Below are 27081 nucleotides of genomic sequence, written 5' to 3'. Positions count from 1 at the left end.
TTTGGTGATAGAAGATTTAAAAATGACAAAATTGAGTCGCCTAGATGGTTTCCCCAAGATTTCGAAAAACACTTTTTTGCCTTTTTTGCCTACGTGCCTGGTAGATTATTATTTAAATACAGTTTCATTTTATGGTATATATTTCGTAGATTTTCCGATTAGATCACAGTCTGACTTATCTACCCATGAAAAGATCTGATGCCGCCTATGTTTCTATCTGCAAAAACGTTCTCCGGAGCACTCGCACCCCACTCCGGGTTTTTATAATGGGAGGGATAGAGAATGATCATACTGCTAATTATATAAACTGTGGCTCTGTGTGTGTATTTTCTGCATTTATACAGATGTATGTGTGCCACACATTATAATTAATTGTGCATATAAAAGCGTACTTGTGTGTTACCCAAGTTGTACAAAATCAAAAATTGAGCTTTTAGCAATTGTAGATTAAAGTTACTTTAATCTAATTTACATAAGACACATAAACATGCCTGGCTGGAAGAAAGGGGAATCCTTTGAGCCAGAGCTTAAGAGGGGGCCAGTGTTGTAGGATGTAAAAATATACGATAAAAGTTATTTATTTATTTATTTTGTTAGTTTGATTGATAATCTGCAAATCTTTTTTTAGGCCAATAATTTTACTTTTTAATAGGCATAAGGTAATCACACATAAAAATTACTATTTAGAGGGAAACACTAACAACGAAAGATTTGAAAATTTTAATTTTCCATTCAACCCTATTTCCAAACATAACGACTCTCCCTCTACTCTACTAGGGCCAGTTAAAGCCTTAAAATACATATCTTACTAATGTTTACATATAGTATTGGTTACTGGGAAGTATACATACGCTTTCAGAGGGATTTTTTCTATTATTAGGGGGGAGGGGGGTCGGGGGTTACGTGGGAGGATCTTTCCACGGGGCTAGGGACATTACTATAAAGGGGGCGCCAAATTTCCCAGCATTATTTAAAAAAAACGATCATAAATTAAAAAAGAAACAAGTCTTCAACTGAAATACTTTTCGACATCAAAACTTAAAACGAACAGAAACTATTAAGTGTATGATTGAGTTCTCCCCCTATTCAATACCTCGCTCTTTACGCTAAAGATTTTTAGTACTTTCATAAGAGCTATTTATTCTAGTTAACGGCCTTTGTGATGAAGGGATCATTCTTAAAGAATTGGAAACATATTTTAACTTTAAAAATATAGGTTAAAATCTGCATAGCCTTGGGGTTCTGTAGGTCTGAATGATTTCTACCCCCGTCATATTAAAGCCTTAAGTATAGAAAATTATTGGCCAGGCATCCCCCTACCACATGGCCCGGAAGCGTCAACACAATTCCAATTACCAAGCAGACATTCACAGTTGCCCCTTCACGGTTAAAGCCTTGAAAATAGAAAATTATTGGCCAGGCATCCCTCTACCATGTGGCCTGGAATCGTCAACACAATTCCCGTTACCAAGCAGTTGCCCCCTCTCGATCCTTCGCTCTTAACACTAGAGTTTTTAAGTAATTTTAAAAAGACTTCTATTTAAGCGCCCACTGTATTTCAAGAGTTCTTATTCCCATTTTTTCTTCCTATTTCATCCCTATTTTCCATTCTCATTCCCATTTCATTCCTATTTCATCCCCAATTCTTATTAGAAATGGGGCCAAATGTCAGACTTAACCGTAAAGAGCAAGATTTTAAGGAGGGAAAAGCCCCCCACATATACGGAATAATTTCAGTTTGTTTAAGTTTTAATGTAACCCCATACATTCATTTGAAAAAAACTTGTTTTTTATGTAATTTCTGATTGTTTTTCAAAAAATTCTTGGAAATCCAGATCCCCTCTATGGAAAATTCCCTCCAACGTAGAAAATTCCAACATGGAAAGTTCTTCCCACGTGAAATATTTTCTCTTCGGAAATTTCCCCCAGACACCTCTATCTTTACTGAAAATTCTCATAGGGAAAGTTCTTGCGGAAGATTCTTGACATTCCCCGGGAATGTCGAAATTCTCCCTGAGAAACTATCAACCGGGAGGAGGGGGATTTGTGGGACAATTTTCCACGAAGGACGGGGACAGGGAGTTTCAGGCATGTTTTGAAAAACGGTCAGAAATTAGTCTTTTTTCAAATGAAAAACATGCAAAGGACAATTTTTCAGGTGGAATCTTCCGCAAGAACTTTCCCTATGAGAATTTTCAGTAAAGATAGAGGTGTCTGGGGGAAATTTCCGAAGAGAAAATATTTCACGTGGGAAGAACTTTCCATGTTGGAATTTTCCACGTTGGAGGGAATTTTCCATAGAGGGGATCTGGATTTCCAAGAATTTTTTGAAAAACAATCAGAAATTACATAAAAAACAAGTTTTTTTTCAAATGAATGTATGGGGTTACATTAAAACTTAAACAAACTGAAATTATTCCGTATATGTGGGGGGCTTTTCCCTCCTAAAAATCTTGCTCTTTACGCTAAAGTCTGACATTTGGCCCCATTTCTAATAAGAAATGGGGATGAAATAGGAATGAAATGGGAATGAGAATGGAAAATAGGGATGAAATAGGAAGAAAAAATGGGAATAAGAACTCCTGAAATACAGTGGGCGCTTAAATAGAAGTCTTTTTAAAATTACTTAAAAACTCTAGTGTTAAGAGCGAAGGATCGAGAGGGGGCAACTGTGAATTCCTGCTTGGTAACGGGAATTGTGTTGACGATTCCAGGCCACATGGTAGAGGGATGCCTGGCCAATAATTTTCTATATTCAAGGCTTTAACCGTGAAGGGGCAACTGTGAATGTCTGCTTGGTAATTGGAATTGTGTTGACGCTTCCGGGCCATGTGGTAGGGGGATGCCTGGCCAATAATTTTCTATACTTAAGGCTTTAATATGACGGGGGTAGAAATCATTCAGACCTACAGAACCCCAAGGCTATGCAGATTTTAACCTTTATTTTTAAAGTTAAAATATGTTTCCAATTCTTTAAGAATGATCCCTTCATCACAAAGGCCGTTAATTAGAATAAATAGCTCTTATGAAAGTACTAAAAATCTTTAGCGTAAAGAGCGAGGTATTGAAGAGGGGGAGAACTCAATCATACACGTAATAGTTTCTGTTCGTTTTAAGTTTTGATGTCGAAAAGTATTTCAGTTGAAGACTTGTTTCTTTTTTAATTTATGATCGTTTTTTTAAAATAATGCTGGGAAATTTGGCGCCCCCTTTATAGTAATGTCCCTAGCCCCGTGGAAAGATCCTCCCACGTAACCCCCGACCCCCTCCCCCTAATAATAGAAAAAATCCCTTTGAAAGCGTATGCATACTTCCTAGTAACCAATACTATATGTAAACATTAGTAAGATATGTATTTTAAGGCTTTAACTGGCCCTAGCAGAGTAGAGGGAGAGTCGTTATGTTTGGAAATAGGGTTGGATTGAAAATTAAAAATTTCAAATATTTCGCTGTTATTTTTTCCCTCTAAAAAGTAATTTTTATTTGTGATCACCTTGTTACTATTAAAAATTAAAATTATTGGACTAAAAAAAGATTTGCAGATTATCAATCAAACTAACAAAATAAATAAATAAAAAACTTTTATAGTATATTTTTAAATCCTACAACACTGGCCCCCTCTTAAGCTCTGGCTCAAAGGATTCCCCTTTCTTCCAGCCAGGCATGTTTATGTGTCTTATGTAAATTAGATTAAAGTAACTTTAATCTACAATTGCTAAAAGATCAATTTTTGATTTTGTACAACTTGGGTTGAACACACAAGTACGCTTTTATATGCACAATTAATTATTATGTGTGGCACACATACATCTGTATAAATGCAGAAAATACACACGCAGAGCCACAGTTTATATAATTAGCAGTATGATCATTCTCCATCCCTCCCATTATAAAAACCCAGACAGGGGTGCAAGTCCTCTGGAGAACGTTTTTTCATATAGAAACATATACGGCATCAGATCTTTTCATGGGTAGATAAGTCAGACTATGATCTAATCTGAAACAAGTCTAATCGGAAACAAATACTAACCCGCGATCTTTTCATGGGTAGATAAGTCAGACTGTGATCTAATCGGAAACAAGTACTAACTTGTAGTTTTTAGCTTTTTTATCCCATCCTTGGTTATCTGGTCTTGGCGGTTTTGCAATTTGCTGCAAGTCCTACGGAAAGTTTGAATTCTACGATTCCTAATATACCTGAAGTTCCATCCAGTTTTCCATCCAGTTTCCAATTCAACTCAACCTGAAGTTTCATCGACACCTCTGTCAACTGTAAGTTGTTGTTGTTTTTTTTTTAATTTTTTAAACTTTTCATTAATTAATTTATTTGAGTTTTATTTTTTTTTATTTCCATAGGGGGAAGGAATTTTGGTACTTGTGTATTATGCGCCATTCACTAAAGTTAATGCTGTGTAAAACTCGAGAACAAACCGGTTTCTTCGGTAGTGTTTTTTCAGCTTAGCGCGAGACAAGACAAAGACAAGTGACAAAATATATGGAAAATATATAATTTGGGCTATATATTTGCACATAAGGAGGGGGGGGGACATTATTTTCAAATAAAATTTGATTCTCAAATAAAATTTGAGTTTTTTTTGAGTTTTATCTTTATAGTTACGTAGGGAGGCGGAATTTTGGTACTTGTGTATTATGCGCCACTCACTCAAGTTTACGCTGTGTTAAGCTTGAGAACAAACCGGTTTCTTCGGTAGTTTTTTTTTTCAGCTTAGCGCGAGACAAAACAAAGACAAGTGACAAAATATATGGAAAATATATAATTTGGGCTATATAATTGCACCTAAGGGTGGGGGGGGGTAAAGTATTTGGACAGTTTGAAGTCAGAAAACAATTCTTTCTAGATATATGGTAACCAAAAAATTTCAGAATAATATCAAGGAAATTCTCCCTTTTCAGATAATGACGGTGGATATTCACGCAACTGACGCAATAGTAGCAATTGATGACGGACCGATGACAGGCAATCATGGCGATCAGGCGATTCGACTAGAAGAAAATACAGCAGGTAACTAGCAATTAAACGGTTTTCAGGATCAGCTGTTATGTTTGCTTGACATTTAATGGCATTTTCATTTTGGATTTAATCATTTGTTTTTCTTTTTTTAAGCTTTTCTTGTTTCCATTTTTTTTTTTTTTTTTCTTATTCCATCCGCGACAAATTCCATCATTCTACAAAAATTCGTCGTAGCGTTAATCTACAATAGGCAGACAAACTGTTAACATCCTTCCACCAACAAGAAAAAGAGAGATTATGATCCTATACTTCAGGTTCATTGGAAATATATCTATAATTCCATTGGTATTTTATTGTGACGTAATTTCTTTTTTTTGGCAACGTATATTTTTGCCAACGTGCACATCAAGCCCTTTCAGTTCTTTTAAGAGATTAAATAAAAAAACAAGTTTTTTAAACTGAAAGTAAGGAGCGACATTAAAACTTAAAAACGAACAGAAATTATTCTGTATATGAAAGAGACTGTCCCCTCCTCAACGCCTCGCTCTTTACGCTAAACTTTTTTATTGTTTTAAAAAATAGAGTTGTGAGACAGAGTCAAACTTTAGCGTAAAGAGCGAGGCGTTGAGGAGGGGACAGTCTCTTTCATATACAGAATAATTCCTGTTCGTTTTAAGTTTTAATGTCGCTCCTTACTTTCAGTTCAAAAAACTTGTTTTTTATTTAATTTTTGAACGTTTTTGAATAAATGCAGTTTTTGATCTTGGCTCACCGTACATGAATAATTAAAACGAAATTTTCATATTAACTTACTTTTATTTAGTTAAAGGGCTTTCTCAAAACTTGTTTAATTTTATTTACGAACGTTTTTATTAGTAATAAATATTCGTAACTTACGAATTAACTTACGTAACGAACTTCTATATTCATATATTTTTAATACGTTTATTAGGGGGTTCGCCCCCTAGTCAATACCTCGCTCTTTAAGCAAAATTTCAAATTTTGTTCCAATTCTTTAGAAATGACCGCTTAATCACAAAGGCCGTTAATTAGAATAAATAGCTCTTATGAAAGTACTAAAAAATCTTTGGCTTAAAGAGCGAGGCATCGACTAAGGGGTGAACCCAATTATATATGTAATATTTTCTGTTCGTTTAAAGTTTTGATGTTGCTACTGTTGAAGTTGAAATACTTGTTTTTTTTTTTATTAAATTTATGATCTTTTTTTAAATAATGGTGGGAAGTCCGGCGTCCCCTTCATAGCAATGTCCCTTCCCCCATGAAAACTTCCTTCATGGAAAGATCCTCCCACATAACCCCTGACCCACCCACCCCCCCACTACCAGGAAAAATCTCCCCTGAAAATGTCTGTATACTTCCAAATAACCAATACTATATGTTAACATTGGGTAAAGTTCATAACTTTCAGCCCTCCTCCCGGGAACTTCGGGGGATTATGTCATCCTAAAAGACATACTTATAATATTTTCGAACATGCTGAACAAAATGGCTATCTCAAAATTTTGATCAGGTGACTTTGGGAAAAAAATGAGCGTGGGAGGGGGCCTAGTTGCCCTCCATTTTTTTTTGGTCACTTAAAAAGGGCACTAGAACTTTCAATTTCCATTCTAATGAGCCCTTCCACGATATTCTAGGACAACTGGTTCGATACGATCACCCCTAGGGAAAAAAAACAAAAAAAAAACAAATAAACACGCACCCGTGATCTTTCTTCTGTCAAAAAATGCAAAGTTCCCCATTTTTTTAGATGGGAGCTTGAAACCTCTACAGTAGGGTTCTGTGATACGCGGAATATGATGGTGTGATTTTCATTAAGATTCTATAACTTTTAGGGGGTATTTCCCCCTTTTTTCGAAAATCAGCCATATTTTCTCAGGCGCCTAACTTTTGATGGGTATAATTAAACTTGGTGAAACTTATATATTTGAAATCAGCATTAAAATGTAATTCTTTTGATGTATCTATTTGTATCAAAATGCCGTTTTCTAGAGTTTCGGTTACCATTGAGCCGGGTCGCTCCTTACTTACAGTTCGTTACCACGAACTGTTAGATGCTAGCGTTAAGGGACAAGTTCTGCATATATTTTCACTGGATGTTTCCAAAGCGTTTGACAGTGTTGTTCATTCACAAGCCTTTTACTCTATATGAGCGTAAGGTAAATTTTTGTGACATAATAAAGTACTAATTTAGCTTAATGAAAGATAACTAAGGCTATAGCAAAATAAATATAATATTTTCACGTGAAATATTTCATGAGAAAAAAAAAGCCAATGGAAGGAAGCATGAAACTCTGATTAATAGAAAATTACTGCAAATATGAAGTAATAATTACCTTGTTCCATTTTTTTTTTTTTTTTTTTTTGTATATCCAAGAACTAAACCGGCAACCATCTGAGGGTGGGTGGATTGCTAAAAAAAAGCTACCATGTTAGGTGGAAAAATACATTTTGTAGTACTACTGTTATTTTATTAAGATGTTTCCATTAGATTTGACCAATAACATTGACCGCAGCCCCCCCCCCCCACTCCATCACAAAGTCGTTCCTGGGGTTGGCGATTCGGGGGGAAATTTATTACAGCACCCCTCCCGACGAAATTGAAAATTTGCCTGATTTTTGAAAAAAGGCGAAACACCCCCTAAAGGTCATAGAACCCTAAAAAAAATCACACCATTAATTTTAACGTATCAGAAAATCTTACTGTAGAAGTTTTAAGCTCCTATCTGTGAAAATGTAGACTCTTGTATTTTTTTCCAGAAGATAGACCACGGATGCGTGTTTGTTTTTTCTTTTCCCCGTGGGTGATCGTACCGACCCAGTGGTCTTAGAATATCGTGGAAGGGCTCATTGAAGCGGAAATTAAAAGTTCTAGTGCCCTTTTCAAGCGACCAAAAGAAATGGAGGGCAACTAGGCCCCCTCAGACGCTCATTTTTCCCATGGTCCCCCCATAAAACTTTTGAGACAGCCAAGTTGGTCCGCCTGTGCGAAAATATAGGACTGATGTCTGTGAGTCAACATCAATCCGCACCAGTCCCCAAGAAAGGGCTAACAATTATCGACTTTACTGCGTGTTTACACATAGTGTTGTTTATTGGATATATAAGGACGTTTTCAGGGGGGATTTTTTTTGCTGGTAGTGGGGGGGTCGGGGGTTATGAGGGAGGATCTTTCCATGGGGGAAGGGACATTGCTATGAAGGGGGCGCTGGATTTTACAGCATTGTTTAAAAAAACAATCAGAAATTAAGTTTAAAAAAAAGTTTTTCAACTGAAAGTAAGGAGCAACATGAAGTTACCTAGTATCACAGCTGGACAATCTGATAACTCAAAAATTTTTTTTCATACTAGATTATTATTGGTCTTAAGTATCTAGCATGGACTTCCGATTCCAACCCCTTTAATAGCCAGTGCCGTCCTTTGGGGGTGGCAAGTAGTGCTACCGCACTGGGCCTCGCGCTAACAGGGCCAAATATGTTATGAATTACAATCACATGAGTGATTTTGTGACTTCATGAGGGGACTCACAGAAAAAACCGTGGAATGTACGACTTGAGTTCCCAAATTTGCGCTCCCCCTTTATATTAAGCGGGGCCAGCGGTTTTAAAACTGTCAAAACCCTCCTTCGTTAGAGACCCTTTTGGCCCTAAACCACAACTTTCCTGCTGAACCCTAGGAATCACATTGGTAACAGTCCCGCTAGAGGCTACATTATTATTGCTCCCGCTATATTACGACCATAACGTCAGGCCCCGCGTAGTGCCGGCTGCACAAGGCCTTGCGCACCAGTAAGGCCGCGTCTCCCAATACCCCAGTTGTATATCTGATTTCAGTGAACTTTATGAAAAGAAAGGGGTGATTTTTTAGAAACAAATCTTTAAGTTTGAATCCTATTTAAATCCTCTACATGCTATGCTTCATTCTAGTATCAGGTTATTTGATAATGCTATCGGAATCGAGTCAGACTTCAAATTTAAATTTATTTAGCTTTTGTATTTAGTTCTGAAAATGCTGAGTTTATGCGATTCCCATAGCTTTACGACACAATTTTACACATTATATTATCAATTTTTGATACATTTTTTAAAGTAATTTTGTAATCCTCCTCTCTCTTTCTCTCTCTCTCTCCCTTAGAGAAGCTAGATATCTTGGGTCTAAAAATAATATTACTGTCAACGCTTAGTGTCTCCAAAGGGGGTAATCTTGTTGAGAAACTTCTCAACGTTAGGAATCATTTTAGGTTTTTTCTTCTGAAATATGAGTTAGAAGCTAAAATTACAAAAAAACCACGGTACTTGTCTATTATATAAAACACACTCGAGAATTGAAATTTGGTGACTGCTTGAAATAAAACAAAATATGATGAAAATACAATGCTTTAGTAACAAAACCTAACAAAACCTAACCTAACCAAAATACCAACTAAATATTAAACTAAAATAACAGCTATTATTTGGTTTCTCAACAAGCCGAAGGTTATTGTCTGGTATAGACAGCGTGAAAAACTGGGTAATCGCAATAGAAGTTCTTGAGTATGTTTTATATTTTAGACAAGTACCAAAACCATACATAATTGACTAGGGCGCATTCAAGATTGTTGTTTGGGGGGCTGAAATATTTTTGGAGGAGGGGAGTTACAAAAACTTTCAAATTGATTTTGTAAAAATTGTTGTTGCATTTTTGCGAGTAAGCCAAAACAAATTGGCCGAAGGAGGGGTAATAACCCGGTAAATCTCCCCACTTGGATGCGGCCTCGATCATTAATAAAACTTTGCTTTTTAGTCAACAAACGTGACTTTGATGCTTTTTGACACATTGTTTGAGGTCTGGCAAATGCATTTAATTTTATTTTTAGGAAAGAAGGATTCTAAAGGATTCTCCAAGTTTTACATGATGTTCGTCTGCGGTTCAAATATAAACGTTGCGGGGGAAGACATGACCCTCAATACAGCAAAAATGAATGAAAAGAAGCAAAAGAAACCAGCAGCCGAGAACCAACGAGAACCAGCAGCAGACCAGTCAGGGCAGTCAGGGCAGACATCGAAAGGAATTACAGCTCGAGCAATACACAAAGTAGCTAAAAGATTCAGAAGTGCCTGGAGTTTCCTTAAGAACCCTCTTTCAGGCTTTGGCATACTTTAGTTTTTTTTTACGCAATGTTTACTTTTCATTTCTCTCAAATGGTTTTCGTGAAGTTAAAGACAAGAAACTGAAAACTACAAATATGGTTTCTGGAAAAGGGAAAATTAACTAGTGATTTCGCAAAATGTTTTGTTCTCAGTAATAAATGTCTGATCTCAGTTCCTTACAGAAAAATGATTACAGAGTTTGAAAACAATGTCAAGTGTCGCCATACGCTAGATGGTGTTAATTTCTGTCAAGACTAGTGCCCGTTTCTCCTCTAGTAAGATGCTCTATAGTATTTATAGAGCAATATTGCTTCGTCATTATTAGTTGATAAAATGTACCATCTTCTTTATGAACCTGACCTTAATTATGATAAAAAATGGTAAATTGTGTCAAGTAAAAAGAACTAAGCGATATCACCATATGAATTCTGGCGGCCTTGTACGGTTGAAAGCAGAATTCTGGTGTCTGCGAAATCTATAAAAATTATTTTTTTACCTGTTTATCCTAAAAAATAATTATAATAGCACTTTTATTCCACCAGTGCATAAAATAAAAGATCTTATTGATTTTATGCAAGGCTTTTCTTGCTATTAAAATGAATTTCTTAATTCTTATCTGAAACAAAATACTTGTATGCAGAGATTTTATTTTTTTCGTCTGACCAAGGGAAATTCCTTTTCAGTGCAGCATGTTAATGCTGCTTCTGTTTGCCACCATTCACAAAGACACGATTAAGCTCGTCACCATTCGTGAAGTCTCTGCAGCTGTTTGGAGAAATAATGGTACATTTTTTTTTTTTTTAACCAGTTGCAAAGCAGAAGCTAAACAAAAATTTAATATCAGTGACGTCAAACATTCGACTTACGTAACGTGTGCGTTCTCTATAGCATTTAGATTTAGTATATCATCTCAATTGACGGTAGGCTATATAGTTCTTTAGATTTTTAGACCAAATAACTTAAAATCTAAGTACTTTTTTTGTCATCTTTCAGCATAATTGTTGTTACTTTTTAAGAAGGTCATTAAGCAAGTTAAAAGAATTGAATTTTCAGAATTTACATCAATCTGTTGGTTTGATGTCAACAAACCAGCTATTTATAAATTTGTTTTCAAAATAACGTTTTACTATTATGTCTAATCGAGATAATAGTTACTATTTCTGAATTACTTACGAACGGCAATTTTTTCTAATTAGCCAGTTTTTCTTAAAACGCTTTTTTTTGGTTACGTTCCAGACATGATATTAGGTTGAATCCAGCCATAAAAAAGTAATTCAGTTCCTTAGGAGGTTTAAACTCATCAAGAGGTTAAACCTTCAGAAACCTTTAGATGTATACCTTCAGAAACCCATCACCCCAAAATTATAGGCAGCGACGTCTCTGTTTATCAGCTTCTTATTGAAAATTAAACAATAGGGTCCACAAGTCTGACAGAAATTACGGTTTTTTTTCAACATGGACTGCAAAAACTTTAGAGAAATTTTATTTATCCATATATCATGATTTTAGAAGCATCAGTTTCGAGACTTTTTTTTCTAAGCAGCATATCTAACCACAACCTCAAGTTAGTTTGTATTGCACGTTTATAGTATTTATTCCTGCAATGGTATTTCATTTGAATTTTGTTATATTTTAGAAATAAGAGAGTAAGGCAACAAAGTAATATGCGGTCGTTGTCTTTAATATTGTTTTTGTTAAATTTTTTTATTCTATAAACGCCCAGCTATCAGCCTCTAAGACCCCAGCTATCAACCTTTTACTAAATAATTTTGAATGACCTTTGTTTTTTTTTCAAAAAGAATTGTTTTTTTTATTCAGTTATTCTGTTAAAAAAAAATGGATTTGATAAGAAAACCCGATCCAAACAAAAAAGAAAAACAAAAAGCTCCTAGGATCTATCGAGCATATTTGTATAGAATTCTTATTGTAGATAAATATAACAAAAATGAAAATTATGGAGGATCATTAGAGGTATCCACTGAAATCTTCACCCTTAAGCTACACCGTTAGAAAATACTTTTATCAGCATCTTAGTGAAATTGACTTCCTAAGTAACTCTAAGCAAGTTAGTGTGTGGGAGCTTATGGCTTAAAGCCTAACCTCCCTATATCCTGGGGAATATTATTGGAGTGAGCGTGAAATATGGGTACTGTGGGATGAAAACTCTTCTTGCTGCAGAAACATTCTAGGTATAGCTTAAAAGAAAACATCTATGTGCTTATCTTCCCAGAAAGGGGAGACGAGGGGGAATACCCATAAAAGAAAAACAGATTTGGTAGGTGAATGTTTTTCATTACTTTTTGCCTTACTTGACGTACTGACTATTTGACAATTACAACATCGGTAACAGCTGACTAGTCGATGAATGTTTTTTTATTACTTGACTTAAGCTTTGTTATTTACAGAAAAAAGTGAAAAATTGTACCCAAGCTAGAAAATGGCAATTTTTTTCTTTTAAACCTTCAAACCAAACTGTTCCTTCAAAAATATAAAAACTTAACATTTACTCATCTGTACAGTGGCAGTTCTGGCATATCTTTCACCAGGGGCAAAACTTTGATTAGCCACTCTCCCCTATCTTCCAGAAATTTTCAGCCCAATTTTAACAAAATTCTCATTTATTAGCAAATTTTTCATTTATTAATATAATTCGAATGCAAAATATCACAAAAAATAAAAAAAAGTAAATTCAGTCTGCTAACTTTTATTTTCAAGGAACGGTGATGAAGGATTACATTTTTGGATTCAATTTGCTAATATTTACTACTAACTGCGCCCTCTCCTTTATTAAAATTGACATTCAAAATTACAAAATGATTTTAACCGTTATAGATTATTTATTTGGAATTTTGTGCCCCTAAAATTTAAGAGCAAGTGCCCTGTCTGCCCCCCCCCCCCCTTAACTACCTCTGAATCTGTAAATTAATGAAAAGTTGAGATAAAATCCTTTCTCTTGGAATGACGAAATCTCGACTAAAAACTTAAAATCCCAAATATGAAAATCCTCCCTTCAGAGTTTTCCGTTCCTATTTTACGTAATAGATGTAGAATATGTAATAGATGAGAAAAAAAAACAACTACAGTTGACAGAGGTATTGATGGAACTTCAGGTATATTAGGAAGCGTCAAATTGAAATCCAAACTTTCCGTAGGGCTTGCAGGAATTGTAAAACTACCAAGACCAGATAGCCAAGGATGGGATAAAAAAGCTAAAAACTACAAGTTAGTAATTGTTTCCGATTAGATCACAGTCTGACTTATCTACGTTGTCATTTCCAAAAGGGCTAATTCGATTGGAAATCAAAAAGTCTAGTGCCCTTTTTAATAGTCGAAAGTGATTGGAAGGTTTGACATTTGTATAGTTAAGATTGGTGGGTATAGTGTATTATTTTTTGTTCTTGTTGTTGTTTAGACCAGGGCACTTCATATTGAAGGAGTTGTCTTGGGAGCTTCCAAATGGGCTCATTTGATTGAAAATAGAAAGGGTTGATTCCCTTTTTAATAGTCGAAAGTGATTTGAGGGCAACTAATCCCACTTCCATTCTAACCTTCCCACGCCAACCCTCCCATTTCTGCTCTTAAAATTTCACCAAATCAAAATAGCGTAAGTGTATCCAAGCTATCAAAGAAAGTAAATAGATTTTATAGCAAATGGTATCAAGTTTTCCATTTTAGGTCAACTAGAGGAGGTATGAAACTAAATTAAACAGTACTATTTGTGTCCAGATTTTTAAAAGGGTCATATGTTGTTAAAAATTGCTGAAAATTTTCTCCAGCAAACAAATAGCAGGCCAAATTATTAAGTCTTAAAAAACGAAAAGATTTAAAGTTTTATTTTCTTTTTCCCTGAAAAGACTATGTCAATATAAAATGAACAGAAATTAATTAAAAAAAACTTTTTGCACAAAATAATTTTTTCAAAGAAAAGTAAAGAACTCCATTAAACCAAAAATGAGCAAAAATGAAATCAAATAATCTACCAAGCGTGAAACTACCACAAATCAGCATCGATAAACAAATGGAACCAAAAAAGAACAGAAATTACAATAATTAACCGAGTCAAACTCAAAACAAGCAGAAATTAACATAAGTTGGGAACAACACCCCTATGCCTTCCCAAGGCCAGAACACTTTACTGAAAAATATAAATGAATGTGCATTGTCAGTTTAATATACATATACGGAAATTTAGTAATTAAAATGTTAATATTATTTGATTTACTAAAGTTATAAAAGTAATAACATTTGTATTTTTTCAGTAAAGTGCAAATTTTGTTCTGGCCTTGGGATGGAATAGGGGTTTTGCACCCAACTTATGTCATGTCAAAAGTGATTGGAAGGCTGATATTTTTATAGTACAGATCAAAATGGGTATAATGTATTATTTTTTGTTGTTGTTTAGACCAGGGCACCTTGTATCAAAGGAGTTGTCATGAGAACTTCAAAAAGGGCTCATTTGATTGAAAATAGAAAGGGAAGATGCCCTTGTTAATAGTCGAAAGTGATTTAAGGGCAACTAATCACCCTTTCATGCCCACCCTCCCATTTCTGCTCTCAAAATTTAACCAAATCAGAATAGTATAAGTGTATCCAAGCTATTAAAGAAAGTAAACAGATTTTTATGCGAATGGTATCAAGTTTTCCATTTCAGGTCAACTAGAGGAGGTATGAAACTAAACTAAACAATAGGCTACTATTTGTGTCCATATTTCTAAAAGGGTGCATATTGTTAAAAATTGCTGAAAAATTTTCTCCATCATACAAATCATAGGCCAAACTGTAAAGTCTTAAAAAACGAAAAGATTTAAAGTGTTATTTTCTTTTTCCCTGAAAATACCATGTCAATATAAAACAAACACAAATTAATTTAAAAACTTTTTCCATAAAATAAGTTTATCAAAGAAAAGTAAAGAACTCCATTAAGCAGAAAATGAGCAAAAATAAAATCAAATAATCTACCAAGCCTGAAACTACCAAAAATCAGCATTGATAAACAAATGAAACCCAAAACGAACATAAATTACAATAATAAAACCATGTCAAATTCAAAACAAGCAGAAATTAACATAAGTTGGGTGCAAAACCCCTATGCCTTCCCAAGGCCAGAACATAATCTGCACTTTACTGAAAAAAAAAATACAAATGAATGTGCATTGTCAGTTTGACATACATATACTGATATTTAGTAATCAAAATTTTAATATTATTTGATTTATTAAAGTTATAAAAGTAAAAACATTTATGTTTTTTCAGTAAAGTGCAAATTTGTTCTGGCCTTGGGAAGGCATAGGAGTTTTGCACCCAACTTATGTTAATTTCTCCTCGTTTTGAGTTTGACTTGGTTAATTATTGTAATTTCTGTTTGTTTTGGGTTTTATTTACTTATCAATGCTGATTTGTGGTAGTTACATGCTTGGTAGATTATTTCATTTTATTTTTGCTCATTTTTTGTTTAATGGAGTTCTTTATTTTTTTTCTGAAAAACTTAATTTGTGGAAAGTTTTTTTTTTATTAATTTGAACAAAAAAATTGGATGGCTACTAGGCCCTCTTCCACCTCCCTTTTTTCCTGAAAACTGTCTGGCCAAAAGTTTGAGAGAGCCATTTTGTTTAGCATACTTAAAAGGTTCCAAAACCATACTTTTAGATTTAATAATGGAAAACGGTCATTGGAAAAAAAAACACTTAACACTGGGAAAAAACACTTAAATGAAACATTACATTTACTGTATACTTTTTTTTTCTTTTTTTTTAGCTAACAGAATTTCCAGATACCTCGCTATTCTTCTGAAATTTTTTGGTGGCCATCTATCTAGAAAGAATTGTTTTCTGACTTCAAACTGTCTAAATACTTTACCCTCCCCCCCCACCCTTCGGTGCAAATATATAGCCCAAATTATATATTTTCCATATATTTTGTCACTTTTCTTTGTCTTGTCTCGTGCTAAGCTGAAAAAAAAAACTACCGAAGAAACCGGTTTGTTCTCAAGCTTTACACAGCGTAAACTTGAGTGAGTGGCGCATAATACACAAGTACCAAAAATCCTTTCCCCCTACGGAAATAAAAAAATAAAACTCTCAAATTTTATTTGAGAATCAAATTTTACTTTAAAATAATGTCCCCCCCCCCCCTATGTGCAAATATATAGCCCAAGTTATATATTTTAAATATATTTTGTCACTTGTCTTGTCTCGCGCTAAGCTTAAAAAACACTACCGAAGATACCGGTTTGTTCTCGATTTTTACACAGAATTAACTTGAGTGAATGGCGCCTAAAACACAAGTACCAAAATACCTACCCCCAACGGAAATAAAAAAAATAAAACTCAAATAAATTAATTAATGAAAAGTTGAAAAAAGTAAAAAAAAAACAACAACTTACAGTTGACAGAGGTGTCGATGAAACTTCAGGTTGAGTTGAATTGGAAACTGGATGGAACTTCAGGTATATTAGGAATCGTAGAATTCAAACTTTCCGTAGGACTTGCAGCAAATTGCAAAACCGCCAAGACCAGATAACCAAGGATGGGATAAAAAAGCTAAAAACTACAAGTTAGTACTTGTTTCCGATTAGACTTGTTTCCGATTAGATCACAGTCTGACTTATCTACCCATGAAAAGATCTGATGCCGCCTATGTTTCTATCTGCAAAAACGTTCTCCGGAGCACTCGCACCCCACTCCGGGTTTTTATAATGGGAGGGATAGAGAATGATCATACTGCTAATTATATAAACTGTGGCTCTGCGTGTGTATTTTCTGCATTTATACAGATGTATGTGTGCCACACATAATAATTAATTGTGCATATAAAAGCGTACTTGTGTGTTACCCAAGTTGTACAAAATCAAAAATTGAGCTTTTAGCAATTGTAGATTAAAGTTACTTTAATCTAATTTACATAAGACACATAAACATGCCTGGCTGGAAGAAAGGGGAATCCTTTGAGCCAGAGCTTAAGAGGGGGCCAGTGTTGTAGGATGTGAAAATATACGATAAAAGTTTTTTATTTATTTATTTTGTTAGTTTGATTGATAATCTGCAAATGTTTTATTAGGCCAATAATTTTAATTTTTAATAGGAACAAGTTGATCAAAAATAAAGATTAATATTTAGAGGTAAAAAATAACAGCGAAATATTTTAAATTTTTAAATTCCAATTCAACCCTATTTCCAAACATAACGACTCTCCCTCTACTCTACTAGGGCCAGTTAAAGCCTTAAAATACATATCTTACTAATGTTTACATATAGTATTGGTTACTAGGAAGTATGCATACGCTTTCAAAGGGATTTTTTCTATTATTAGGGGGGGTCGGGAGTTACGTGGGAGGATCTTTCCACGGGGCTAGGGACATTACTATAAAGGGGGCGCCGAATTTCCCAGCATTATTTTAAAAAAACGATCATAAATTAAAAAAGAAACAAGTCTTCAACTGAAATAATTTTTAACATCAAAACTTAAAACGAACAGAAACTATTACGTGTATGATTGAGTTCTCCCCCTATTCAATACCTCGCTCTTTACGCTAAAGATTTTTAGTACTTTCATAAGAGCTATTTATTCTAATTAACGGCCTTTGTGATGAAGGGATCATTCTTAAAGAATTGGAAACATATTTTAACTTTAGCGTTAAGATCGAGGTATTGACTAGGGGGCGAACCCCCTAATATACGTAATAAAAATATACAAATATAGAATTTTGTTAAGTGAGTTAATTCGTAAGTTACGTATAATTATTACTAATAAAAACTCGTAAATAAAATTAAACAACTTTCGAGAAAGGCATTTAGCCAAAAAAATTAAAATTAATGTGCAGATTTCGTTTTAATTATTCATGCACGGTGAGCCAAAATCAAAACCTGCATTAATTCAAAAACGTCTAGAAATTAAATAAAAAAACAAGTTTTTTTTAACTGAAAGTAAGGAGCCAGATTAAAGTTTAATTCGAGTAGAAATTATTCCATATATAAAAGGGGCTGTTCCCTCCTCGACGCCTCGCTCTTTACGTTAAAGTTTGACTGTCTCACAACTTTATGTTTTAAAACAATAAAAAACTTTAGCGTAAAGAGCGAGGCGTTGAGGAGGGGACAGCCCCTTTCATATACGGAACAATTTCTGCTCCTTATGTGGTAAAGCTTTCTAATTTAGTTAATTATTAATTGAGTAAAAATATATTAAGACGCAAAAACAAAGTTTCAAAATACCAATTTTTAAGATAAAGATACAAATCGTGGAATGTGTAAGCTTGGAGGGAACTTGCTCAATAACCAATTTCCTGGCTAAATGCGTCAATGTACCGGAAGGACGTGGTTAGTTTTTCATATATATATACCCAGATTCTCAGCCTAGAGTCTACCAACGTCATAAATACCCAAAAGGTAAATACCCTTCCTAAATGTCAGTTTTAAATTAACCTTAGACACTACTAGATCTTCCCCTTTACCATCAATAATGGCACTCCTTTATACCGTAGCATCTTGTATTAATACTGTCAGTCTTTGGTTTACAATAATATAATTAATAGGGTTAGCTATTGAATACCATGTTAACCTCTGGGCTGTTTTATGACAAAATACTGTATTGGTTATAACTAGATTGTTATACATACAAAATAGCAGCAGTCTGTAGCCATTGGGCTATTGTTTTCTTTTCCTACAACTAATTTATCTAGGCTACCATCTATCTCTATTTCTACAGACTTAGGCGTTAAAATCTTCTAATAAAAACACCATATTTTTACCAGGAACCCGTTTTTTTTTTCCTGTTGCTGTAAGTAAAATTCATCTCAGTGACTAGTATCTCCGTCAGGCGGTTCTACTTGGGCATATATTACTGTGACTGATACCCTGTACTTTTAGGTTATAAAATGAGTGATTGGCATTCTATTATTAATACCTTCACAACCTAAGCAATACTTATAGCAGCTTTCTTATTCATACTGAGCCTGACTTCCTATCTATGTACCCCGTCCTTCCTGTCTGAGTAAATAAATTTCATATCACCTAGACGTGTTTCCTACCCCTGGGATATGAGCTTCTGAACCTCCTAGCCCAGTTCGAAGCGTCCGAATTTGTCAGTCAAAATGTCGATACGATAGTTATTTTTAACGTTGTAATATTCCTAATTGTAATTTCCAGTCTTTAGATCATTGAAATTATGCTGGCCTAAGGAAAAGCAATGGTCTCAGAACTAGTGCAGGACGGACACTAACATATCTTCTCAACGGATAACTTAACTAGGAAGAGATTTTTAAGCCCTAAAAAGTATATCAAAACAAACAAAACCCAGAAGAATTATCCATCAATCGGAACTCAGTGCAGATGCTGTGTCATATACTAGGCTATAATTTTCTCGATGGATGCTACTCCTCAAGGCCACCCTGCAGTGGCGTTTGCGGTCACAGTTCTGGTTAGAAAAACTTTGAAAAGTCTACCGCCACTATAAGGTCACGCAAGTAAGATTTCCTTTCGGGTATAAGGACGAAGGAAGGAGCTTATGATGGAACGGAGACCCCAAATCTTCTCAAAACACCGGAAAAACCTTATGCTTTTTGTATCTGGGTTATCCTCCTCAGAGGATTTGTCAGAGACCTTGGAGACTAACATCTAAAGGTAATTAAATAAATTTGACAATGATTTTGCCTATGAAAATATAAACATTATAAATGTGTGCCCGCCCAAAGACAACTAGACCTTCAAAGAAAAGCAAAACCTTCTTAATTTTTTTTGCCAGATGATTTTAGACTTTTTTTTTTTAGACTACTTTTTTTTAGACAATATATGACTTTTTTTTATTAGCAAGGGAATTTTTAAAATCTATGGTTGCCTGAGTTTCCACTTGACCGTACCAGACACAATTTTTTTTTTTCACTGACCTTGGCACTTAACTTGGAATATTTGGATTTTTCTAGTTTTAAACTTAAAGAATTCAAGAAGTATTTATTAACAGTATATTAGAATCTCTTGAGATCCTTTGCCCGTTGGAGAGGTTCAAGTCCTGGCGTGGCTGCGTATTTTGGTTTGGAACGGGGGTCAGTGGCGTGACTGTAAGCTCAGCCATGGTCAACCTAACTCTAAATAGCTACCTGGGAAAATATGGGGAAAAGTAGTCTCTAGACTACTTTATACAATTTCTTGTGCCATATAATTCAAGCTTATATTTTGCTTGGCTTTTCACGGACATTTCTTTCTTTAATTTGGTGTCCGCTACTACCAAACGAAAGTGCTTAAGAAAAGCTAAAGAAAGTATTTTCAAGCTGAACTACTTCACGTGATTTCTAATTTAAAATCTGCGAAAACTGGCACCTTGATTTGTGTTTCTCTGTCGACAAAGGCAGGGAACCAAAAAGCTTGTTGTTGACATTATCAATGGAACCGGGTTGAATCAGCCTCCATAAATATTCGTTCCTATATACTAGCATTAAAAGCAAGAGTCCGAGTTTGCCACCTAAAATGCCACGCCAAACGGAGCCCAAGTTCCAATAATCGTAGTCAGAGCTCAAACCCAAAAATTTTAGGAGTCAGAGCTACTAATTTGCCAGCTCCCCAAGCATGGCCAATATACTACGAGTAGAAAAGAGGCCTCAACTTTAAAACAAAAATCCATTAAAATTAAAAAACATGGCATTAATATACAAATCAATAACATGATTAATTGATAAAAATTGGAAAAAAAATCACTCGGCATTTTGAACTTATTCGTGAGGGCGAGGGCCTTCAATAGGCATCGAAATGAGGACTTCATCTAAGAGCTGAAGAGCTCGGTTCAAATGGACCTAGAAAAGAAATATACAGTGAGTCAAATTTTTAAACAATAATTTCCCTTACATGGATCTTCTACTGAACGAGAGATTTGTTTATAGAGACCAAATGAGCAGGAAGCCATGAGGAGGCGGGAACAAATTTGCCAAACATGAAAACTCAAATCAATTTATTGCCCTACATAATCATTGGCTACGTCTGTAAAAAAGAAAAGAAAAAAAGTGCAGATTACAATGCGAATATTTCGGTCAAGAGCTCCACTTGACCGTCCTCAATGCAGAATAATAAAAACTAAATACCGATAAAAACCAACGGATAATAAAAAACAAACACAAAACTAAAAAAGGAAGACTTTCTCGAAGTAGGTCTATCATCTTTATCGAAGTAGACATATTAATCGAAGTTGTTTATATTAATCGAAGTTGTTTATATTAATCGAAGTACTTTATCAAAGTAGTTATAAAAAAAAAAAACAAAACTAAAATAGGAAGGCTTTCTCGAAGTAGGTCCATTATCTTTATCGAAGTAGTTATATTAATCAAAGTAGTTAATATAATCGACATATTAATCGAAGTTGTTTATATTAATCGAAGTACTTTTTCGAAGTAGTTATAAAACAAACACAAAACTAAAATAGAAAGACTTTCTCGAAGTAGGTCTATAATCTTTATCAAAGTAGTTATTCTTTGAATTTTTATCGGTATTTTTTTATTATTCTGGACTGAGGACGGTCAAGCAGGGGTCTTAACCGAAATATTTTCACTGCAATCTGCGCTTTTTTCACTGGCTGTTATCATGCACCATTCTCTCTCCTTTAAGGTTTTTATCGTTTTGTCGTGTTTGAGCTTTGTATTTGATCTTAATGTTGATCCAACTTGTAACTACTGACAGTCAGATCTTCCGTGGTTTAACATGAATAGATAGCAATTGAAAACTACTAGCACCAAACTCAGCGTAGGGGATGGCGAAAGCATTGTCTCTAACTAAGTAGAAAACTTCAAACAGAAGTAATAATTGATATGATAATGATACAGCCTAATCTGTACATTTAAAGCATTTAAAGGTGAAGTCTCTGTGTAAGTAATAAATAACCCATACTGATTTTACTTCAAGAACTAATTTAACTCAGTTCTAAGCATTTACCCCCCCCCCCGTGGAAAAAAGGGATGGGGTATTTTTCGGGGGGTAAACGCCGACCACCTTTAACTCAATAGGCATATCGAGACTGCTCAAAGTAGGTTTGATGGGAGAAAATCTTGGCTAATCAATTAGGTTAAGTAACTTCAAACTGGTAGGCCAACTAGTTAAATAGTTTTGGGCTGTTTACACTAACCTGCATTTAAAACTGCCTAAAAAGGAAAGTGCTTGGCTGCTTAGGGTAGGCTAATCTACAATTTAAAAGAATTAGACTAGGCCAGCCTTATAATTTCGTCAGATACTAGATAGCGTTGGTGATTTTTTTTTTTTTTTTTTTGGCACTAGGTCGAGTTTCCGCTCTTATCAGGTACCAATATTCTTTGATTTGCTAGTAATTGAGTAAGTTTAGACCATCTTCTAAGGAAAAGTTTGAGTAATATCACAATTCGGACTAGGCGAATGGATAGATCTAAAACTAATAAAGGCAATTAACTAAGTTTATTTTCCTTTCCTCAGAAGCCACAGCTACAGGCAAGTATCACATATTTCAGAGAAATGTAAAACTTAAAAAATCTAATTAATAAATAATAAAATTAGTAAACAATTAAATAATACTACTTATAAGGTTTAATTATATATTGCATTAATGATTAAATATTATATATAATTATATACTAAATTATAATATTTAAAGGTTATTATTAGGTAAAAAAAAATACATAACTACTAGATAATTATACTTATTACAAGGTTTTATCACTATATTTAAGCTAAAACTTAAGCAAAGGGTAAACCGAGCCCTCATTTATGAAACTATAAAATACATATTGCTGATTTCTGAGTTTAATATTAAGTTTTTAAAACATTACGCTTCTTAAGACAAAACGGGTACAATATTTTAATAACACAGGGGGAAAAAAATTAATAACAGTAAAGGTCCAAATTATTTATCAAAGTGAAGGTAAAACTTAACCAAAATCGTTTTATAAAGTTTCATTACTAAACTTAAGCTAATTCAACAAATTGAAATATAGAAAAAATAGGTACATTATTTTAAATAAGGACAGTGAAAAAACTTGAAAAATAGAGGAAGGTCAGAATTATTAAATGAACTGAATTAAAGCTTAACCTAAACCATATTATAAAGTTTTATTACTAAACTTAAGCTACAACTTGATACAAACCACATTATAAAGTTTCATTGCTAAACTTAAGTTAATTAAAGAAATGGAAATATAGAAAAAACAGGTACAATATTTTAAATAAAGACAGTGAAAAAAACTTTTAACATAGATAGACGAAGGTGAGAATTTTTAAATGAACTGAATTAAAGCTTAACCTAAGCCATATTAAAAAAAATTTATTACTAAACTTAAGCTACAACTTGATACAAACCACATTATAAAATAAATAAACTGAATTAAAACTTAACCTAAACCATAGTATAAAGTTTTATTACCAATTTTAAGCTACAACTTGATATAAACAATTTATAATTAACGTATTCTTAAGAATCCAGGGAGGATAAATTCACTGTCTTTTTAATTTATTTAACAAAAATGCTAAGAAACAAGCCCTTTTTCAATGATAATACTACAAAAGGATTTTTTTTTATCTAAAAGGGGGTTAAGGAGATAAAGACTGTTTACATGACCTTGTGAAGGCCTGATGAATCAAACAATTTGTTTCTATTCTGACGGAACATTCTTTTGCATAGATGCTATATATTTGTTTTATTCAAAGTTTGCACCACTTTCAGCTATTCTGTTGATAATGTGCTATGTTCTGACTATTTGTCCATAGTATTAAACAACCATGAAAGTGCTCACCCAAATCCAATGACATTGCACAGGCGGAACTTTATCCATTCCAATTCAATGACACTGCAAAGGTGGGCGAGTTTTGTCCATCATTAGATTACTGAAGATTATGAATGATTTTTGAAAAAGGGGAAGAACCTAACAATTTTAGGAAAACCTTATTAAACCACTGTATAAGAAAGGTGATAAGAGTGAGTATGGTAATAATCGAGGCATTTGTATGGTCTCTTTAGGTAGCAAATTGCTTAGTAATATGATACTTTTTAGACTGAGAGATGCTGTAGACAATGTTTTAAGAGAAGAACAGTGCGGTTTTAGAAAAGGTAGAGGACGTGTCGACCGAATTTTCACTCTTAGGTTAATAATTGAGAAGTGCTTGAGTTGTCAAACACCTTTGGTTCTCAATTTTATAGATTATGAGCAAGCGTTCGATTCTGTTAATAGAAGAGCTTTAGCAAAGGTCTTATCCTTGTATGGTATACCGTATAAATACATTAATGTGATAAGGGCTATATACAACAACAACACTGCTGCAAATAAGGTAGGAAATGAGGTTGGTACCTGGTTTCGCATCAAATCAGGATTTAAGCAGGGTTGTGTTGTATCCCTCTTTATATGGGTCATTTTGATGTTTTCCAGAGAAATTGCCTACGGATTGTTCTGGGTACTCGGTTGACTAACCGTATTTCAAACAGTAGACTGTACGAAAAATGTGGTTAAATCCCTCTTTCTTGGGATATAATGAAAGAAAGGTTGAGATGGCTAGGGCACGTTGCGCGGATGAAGTATGACAGATTGCTGAAGATTGTCCTTTTCGGCCAACCGTCTAGGGCTAAACTGAAAGCATGTCGTCCGCGTCTTGGGTGGAAGGATGTCATAAAGAAAGATTTGAAGGAAATGGGAACTTCCTGGGAGGGTGTAAAAAGGGAGGCTTTGAATAGATTGGTACGGAGGAGGAGCGTGTGTAGCTGCGTTGGCCTCAGGCAGCTTGGTGCTGCGGTGATTTGTTAGTAGTATCAGTATATTAAACAATCATGAAAGTGTGCACCCACATCCAATAGCATTGCGCGGGCGGAGCGTTACGCAGGCGGGCGAGTTTTGCCCATTGTATTAAACAATCATGAAAGTGTGCACCTACATCCAATGACATTGCGCGGGCGAAGCGTTATCCAATCCAATGACATTGCGTACGCGGGAGAGTTTTGTCCATTCTATTAAACAATCACGAATGTGTGCACCTACATCCAATGACATTGCACGGGCAGAGCGTTATCCAATCCAATGACATTGCGTACGCGGGAGAGTTTTATCCATTCTTTTAAACAATCATGAAAGTGTGCGCCTACATTCAATGACATTGCGCGGGCGGAGCATTATCCAATCCAATGACATTGCGCATACGGGCGAGATTTGTTCATTGTATTAAACAATCATGAAAGTGTGCACCTACATCCAATGACATTGCGCGGGCGGAGCGTTATCCAATCCAATGACATGGCGTACGCGGGAGAGTTTTGTCCATTCTATTGAAAAATCATGAAAGAGCGCACCCACATTCAAGAACATTGTATTATAAATAAAAGCAGTAGTTCCTTCCTTGTTTCGTTTTTTCTTTTACTACGAAAAATAACTTCTTTGTTACTATAGTGTAGTGTTACTACTAAACTAAACCGATTTACAGTAGTGTCACTACTAAATTTAAGCAAAGCTTAAACTAAGTTCTCATTTATGAAAATAGGAATTAAGAATGGCTGATTTCTTAACTTACAATCTTAAGTTCTAAAACTAAATTTGAGCTAAAGATACTAAACCGAGTCATCCTCTATGAAACATAAAAAGCCAGTTACATAAGTAATTAAGTTAAATAAATTAAATTATTAAAATAGTAATTTAAGCTTTAAATTGCTAGAATAACTAAAATGACTTTGAAAATCAACAAGAAATTTTTTTTGGGCTGTTTAAGAAATCATTTCTTCTTGACTGCTTACCTCAATCCAACAAGGGGTTTCTTTGATTGATTGACGTGGGTAATCGGGACCCCAGCCTTTAACGAAGGACAATCGCAGGATACATAATCGCCGCAAGTCATCAACACCGATCCCAGCAGCAGCAGTCAAATCTAAACAAAAAAATCCCTAGTTTAACATTACTTTTTTTATATTTTTGAAGATTAAAAAAAACATAGAAAAATTCTCTTAGAGGAAGAGTTTCTTCAAAATAAAAATTAGACCAGGCAAATTGTATGAACACGATTCCTTGGGACTGAATAACAGACCCGCAGAATCACAAAAATCACAGGCTCCATGGATGTCCTTGAGCCAATGTTAGACTCCTTAAAAAAGAGCTTTACAGTTGCAGACAAAATAGTCTATAAAATCTATTGCCGTCATTTAATGTATCACCCCCTTCTTTAACTTATGAACGACAACCTGATACTACTACTAACAACTCACTGCAGCACCATCCTTCACTCCTCCACTCAATGCAACTCCTCCATCCTAATCTATTTAAAGCCTTAAACCCTCTCAAGAGGGTCCATTTCTCATTAAATCTATCCTTAGGACATCCTCCCATAATATCGGGGACGACATGATTTCCTTGGCCATACGATCGACAGAGTGCATGCAGCTTTTTTGCAGAATAAATAAAGCGTAAACAACGTGTAGAGGCTCCAACGAAAGTAAACTACAGGCATAGTAGTATGTCGTGCATCCTTTGTAAAGAGCTTAAAAACCGTATTTTACCGAGTTAGATACTGGAAATTTTGGAGAAAATCAGCTTGGGTTCCGAAGATGCGTTGGCTGCTCAGAGGGTTGAAGACTTCTGGAAAATTTCCGAATGGATTCACCGTGGAACGTGGCATATATTATGGGCATGCGAAAAGCATTCAATAGTGTCAATAATGTGCAAGAAATGAACTAGGTTGCACAACGGTGTAAGTACGATAATAGCGCAAACTCTCAGATATTGATTAATCCCATCCTCGCTGAAAATTCCCCCCAGAAAGATTCTTGAGAACATTTCTACCAGAGAAATTTTCCCTAGGATACTTTCATTTGAGAAAGACTTCAATTTCTGGTCGTTTTTCATATCATGCTAGAAATCTCCCATTCGTTGAAATTGTTTCCCTGAAATCCCCCTCCCCCGGGGAAAGTTGTAAAACTCCCTCATGAAGAATTTCTCACACGGAAAATCCCCCCAAACACAAAAAAATCCTCCAGACAATTCCAGCCCTGCTGAAA

General features: G+C 34.7%; 2 protein-coding genes across 10 annotated transcripts in view; one reads left to right on the top strand and one right to left on the bottom strand.

Annotated features, from left to right (window-relative positions):
* The window catches only part of LOC148939580 (uncharacterized), a 37274-nt gene extending 26986 nt beyond the window's left edge, over positions 1–10288 (top strand). The window contains exons 5-6 of one of the 4 annotated variants that reach the window (XM_089106578.1): positions 4104–4272; positions 4915–4973. In XM_089106578.1, coding sequence (XP_088962704.1) covers positions 4104–4247 — 144 coding nt within the window. In that variant the 3' untranslated portion in view covers positions 4248–4272; positions 4915–4973. Of the gene's footprint in view, positions 1–4103; positions 4524–4914; positions 4974–9845 lie in introns of those variants that run through there. The other 3 variants (XM_089106579.1, XM_089106580.1, XM_089106577.1) reach the window with 3 other exon arrangements.
* Positions 10289–20719: 10431 nt separating this feature from the next.
* Med (Smad/Smad4 homolog Medea) overlaps positions 20720–27081 on the bottom strand; it is a 77557-nt gene continuing 71195 nt past the window's right edge. For 2 of the 6 annotated variants that reach the window (XM_089107039.1, XM_089107040.1), the window contains exon 12: positions 20742–20896. In XM_089107039.1, the coding sequence (XP_088963165.1) occupies positions 20862–20896 (35 nt within the window). In that variant the 3' untranslated portion in view covers positions 20742–20861. Of the gene's footprint in view, positions 20897–25827; positions 25959–27081 lie in introns of all 6 variants that reach the window. The other 4 variants (XM_089107038.1, XM_089107037.1, XM_089107041.1 and 1 more) reach the window with 4 other exon arrangements.

This window comes from Artemia sp. Qi Xiang Cuo, chromosome 21 (assembly GCF_049724085.1).
Source record: "Artemia sp. Qi Xiang Cuo chromosome 21, ASM4972408v1, whole genome shotgun sequence".
Lineage (NCBI taxonomy): Eukaryota > Metazoa > Arthropoda > Branchiopoda > Anostraca > Artemiidae > Artemia > Artemia sp. Qi Xiang Cuo.
The sequence above is the reverse complement of the archived record's forward strand: the minus strand, read 5'-3'. Positions and strand labels throughout refer to the sequence as shown.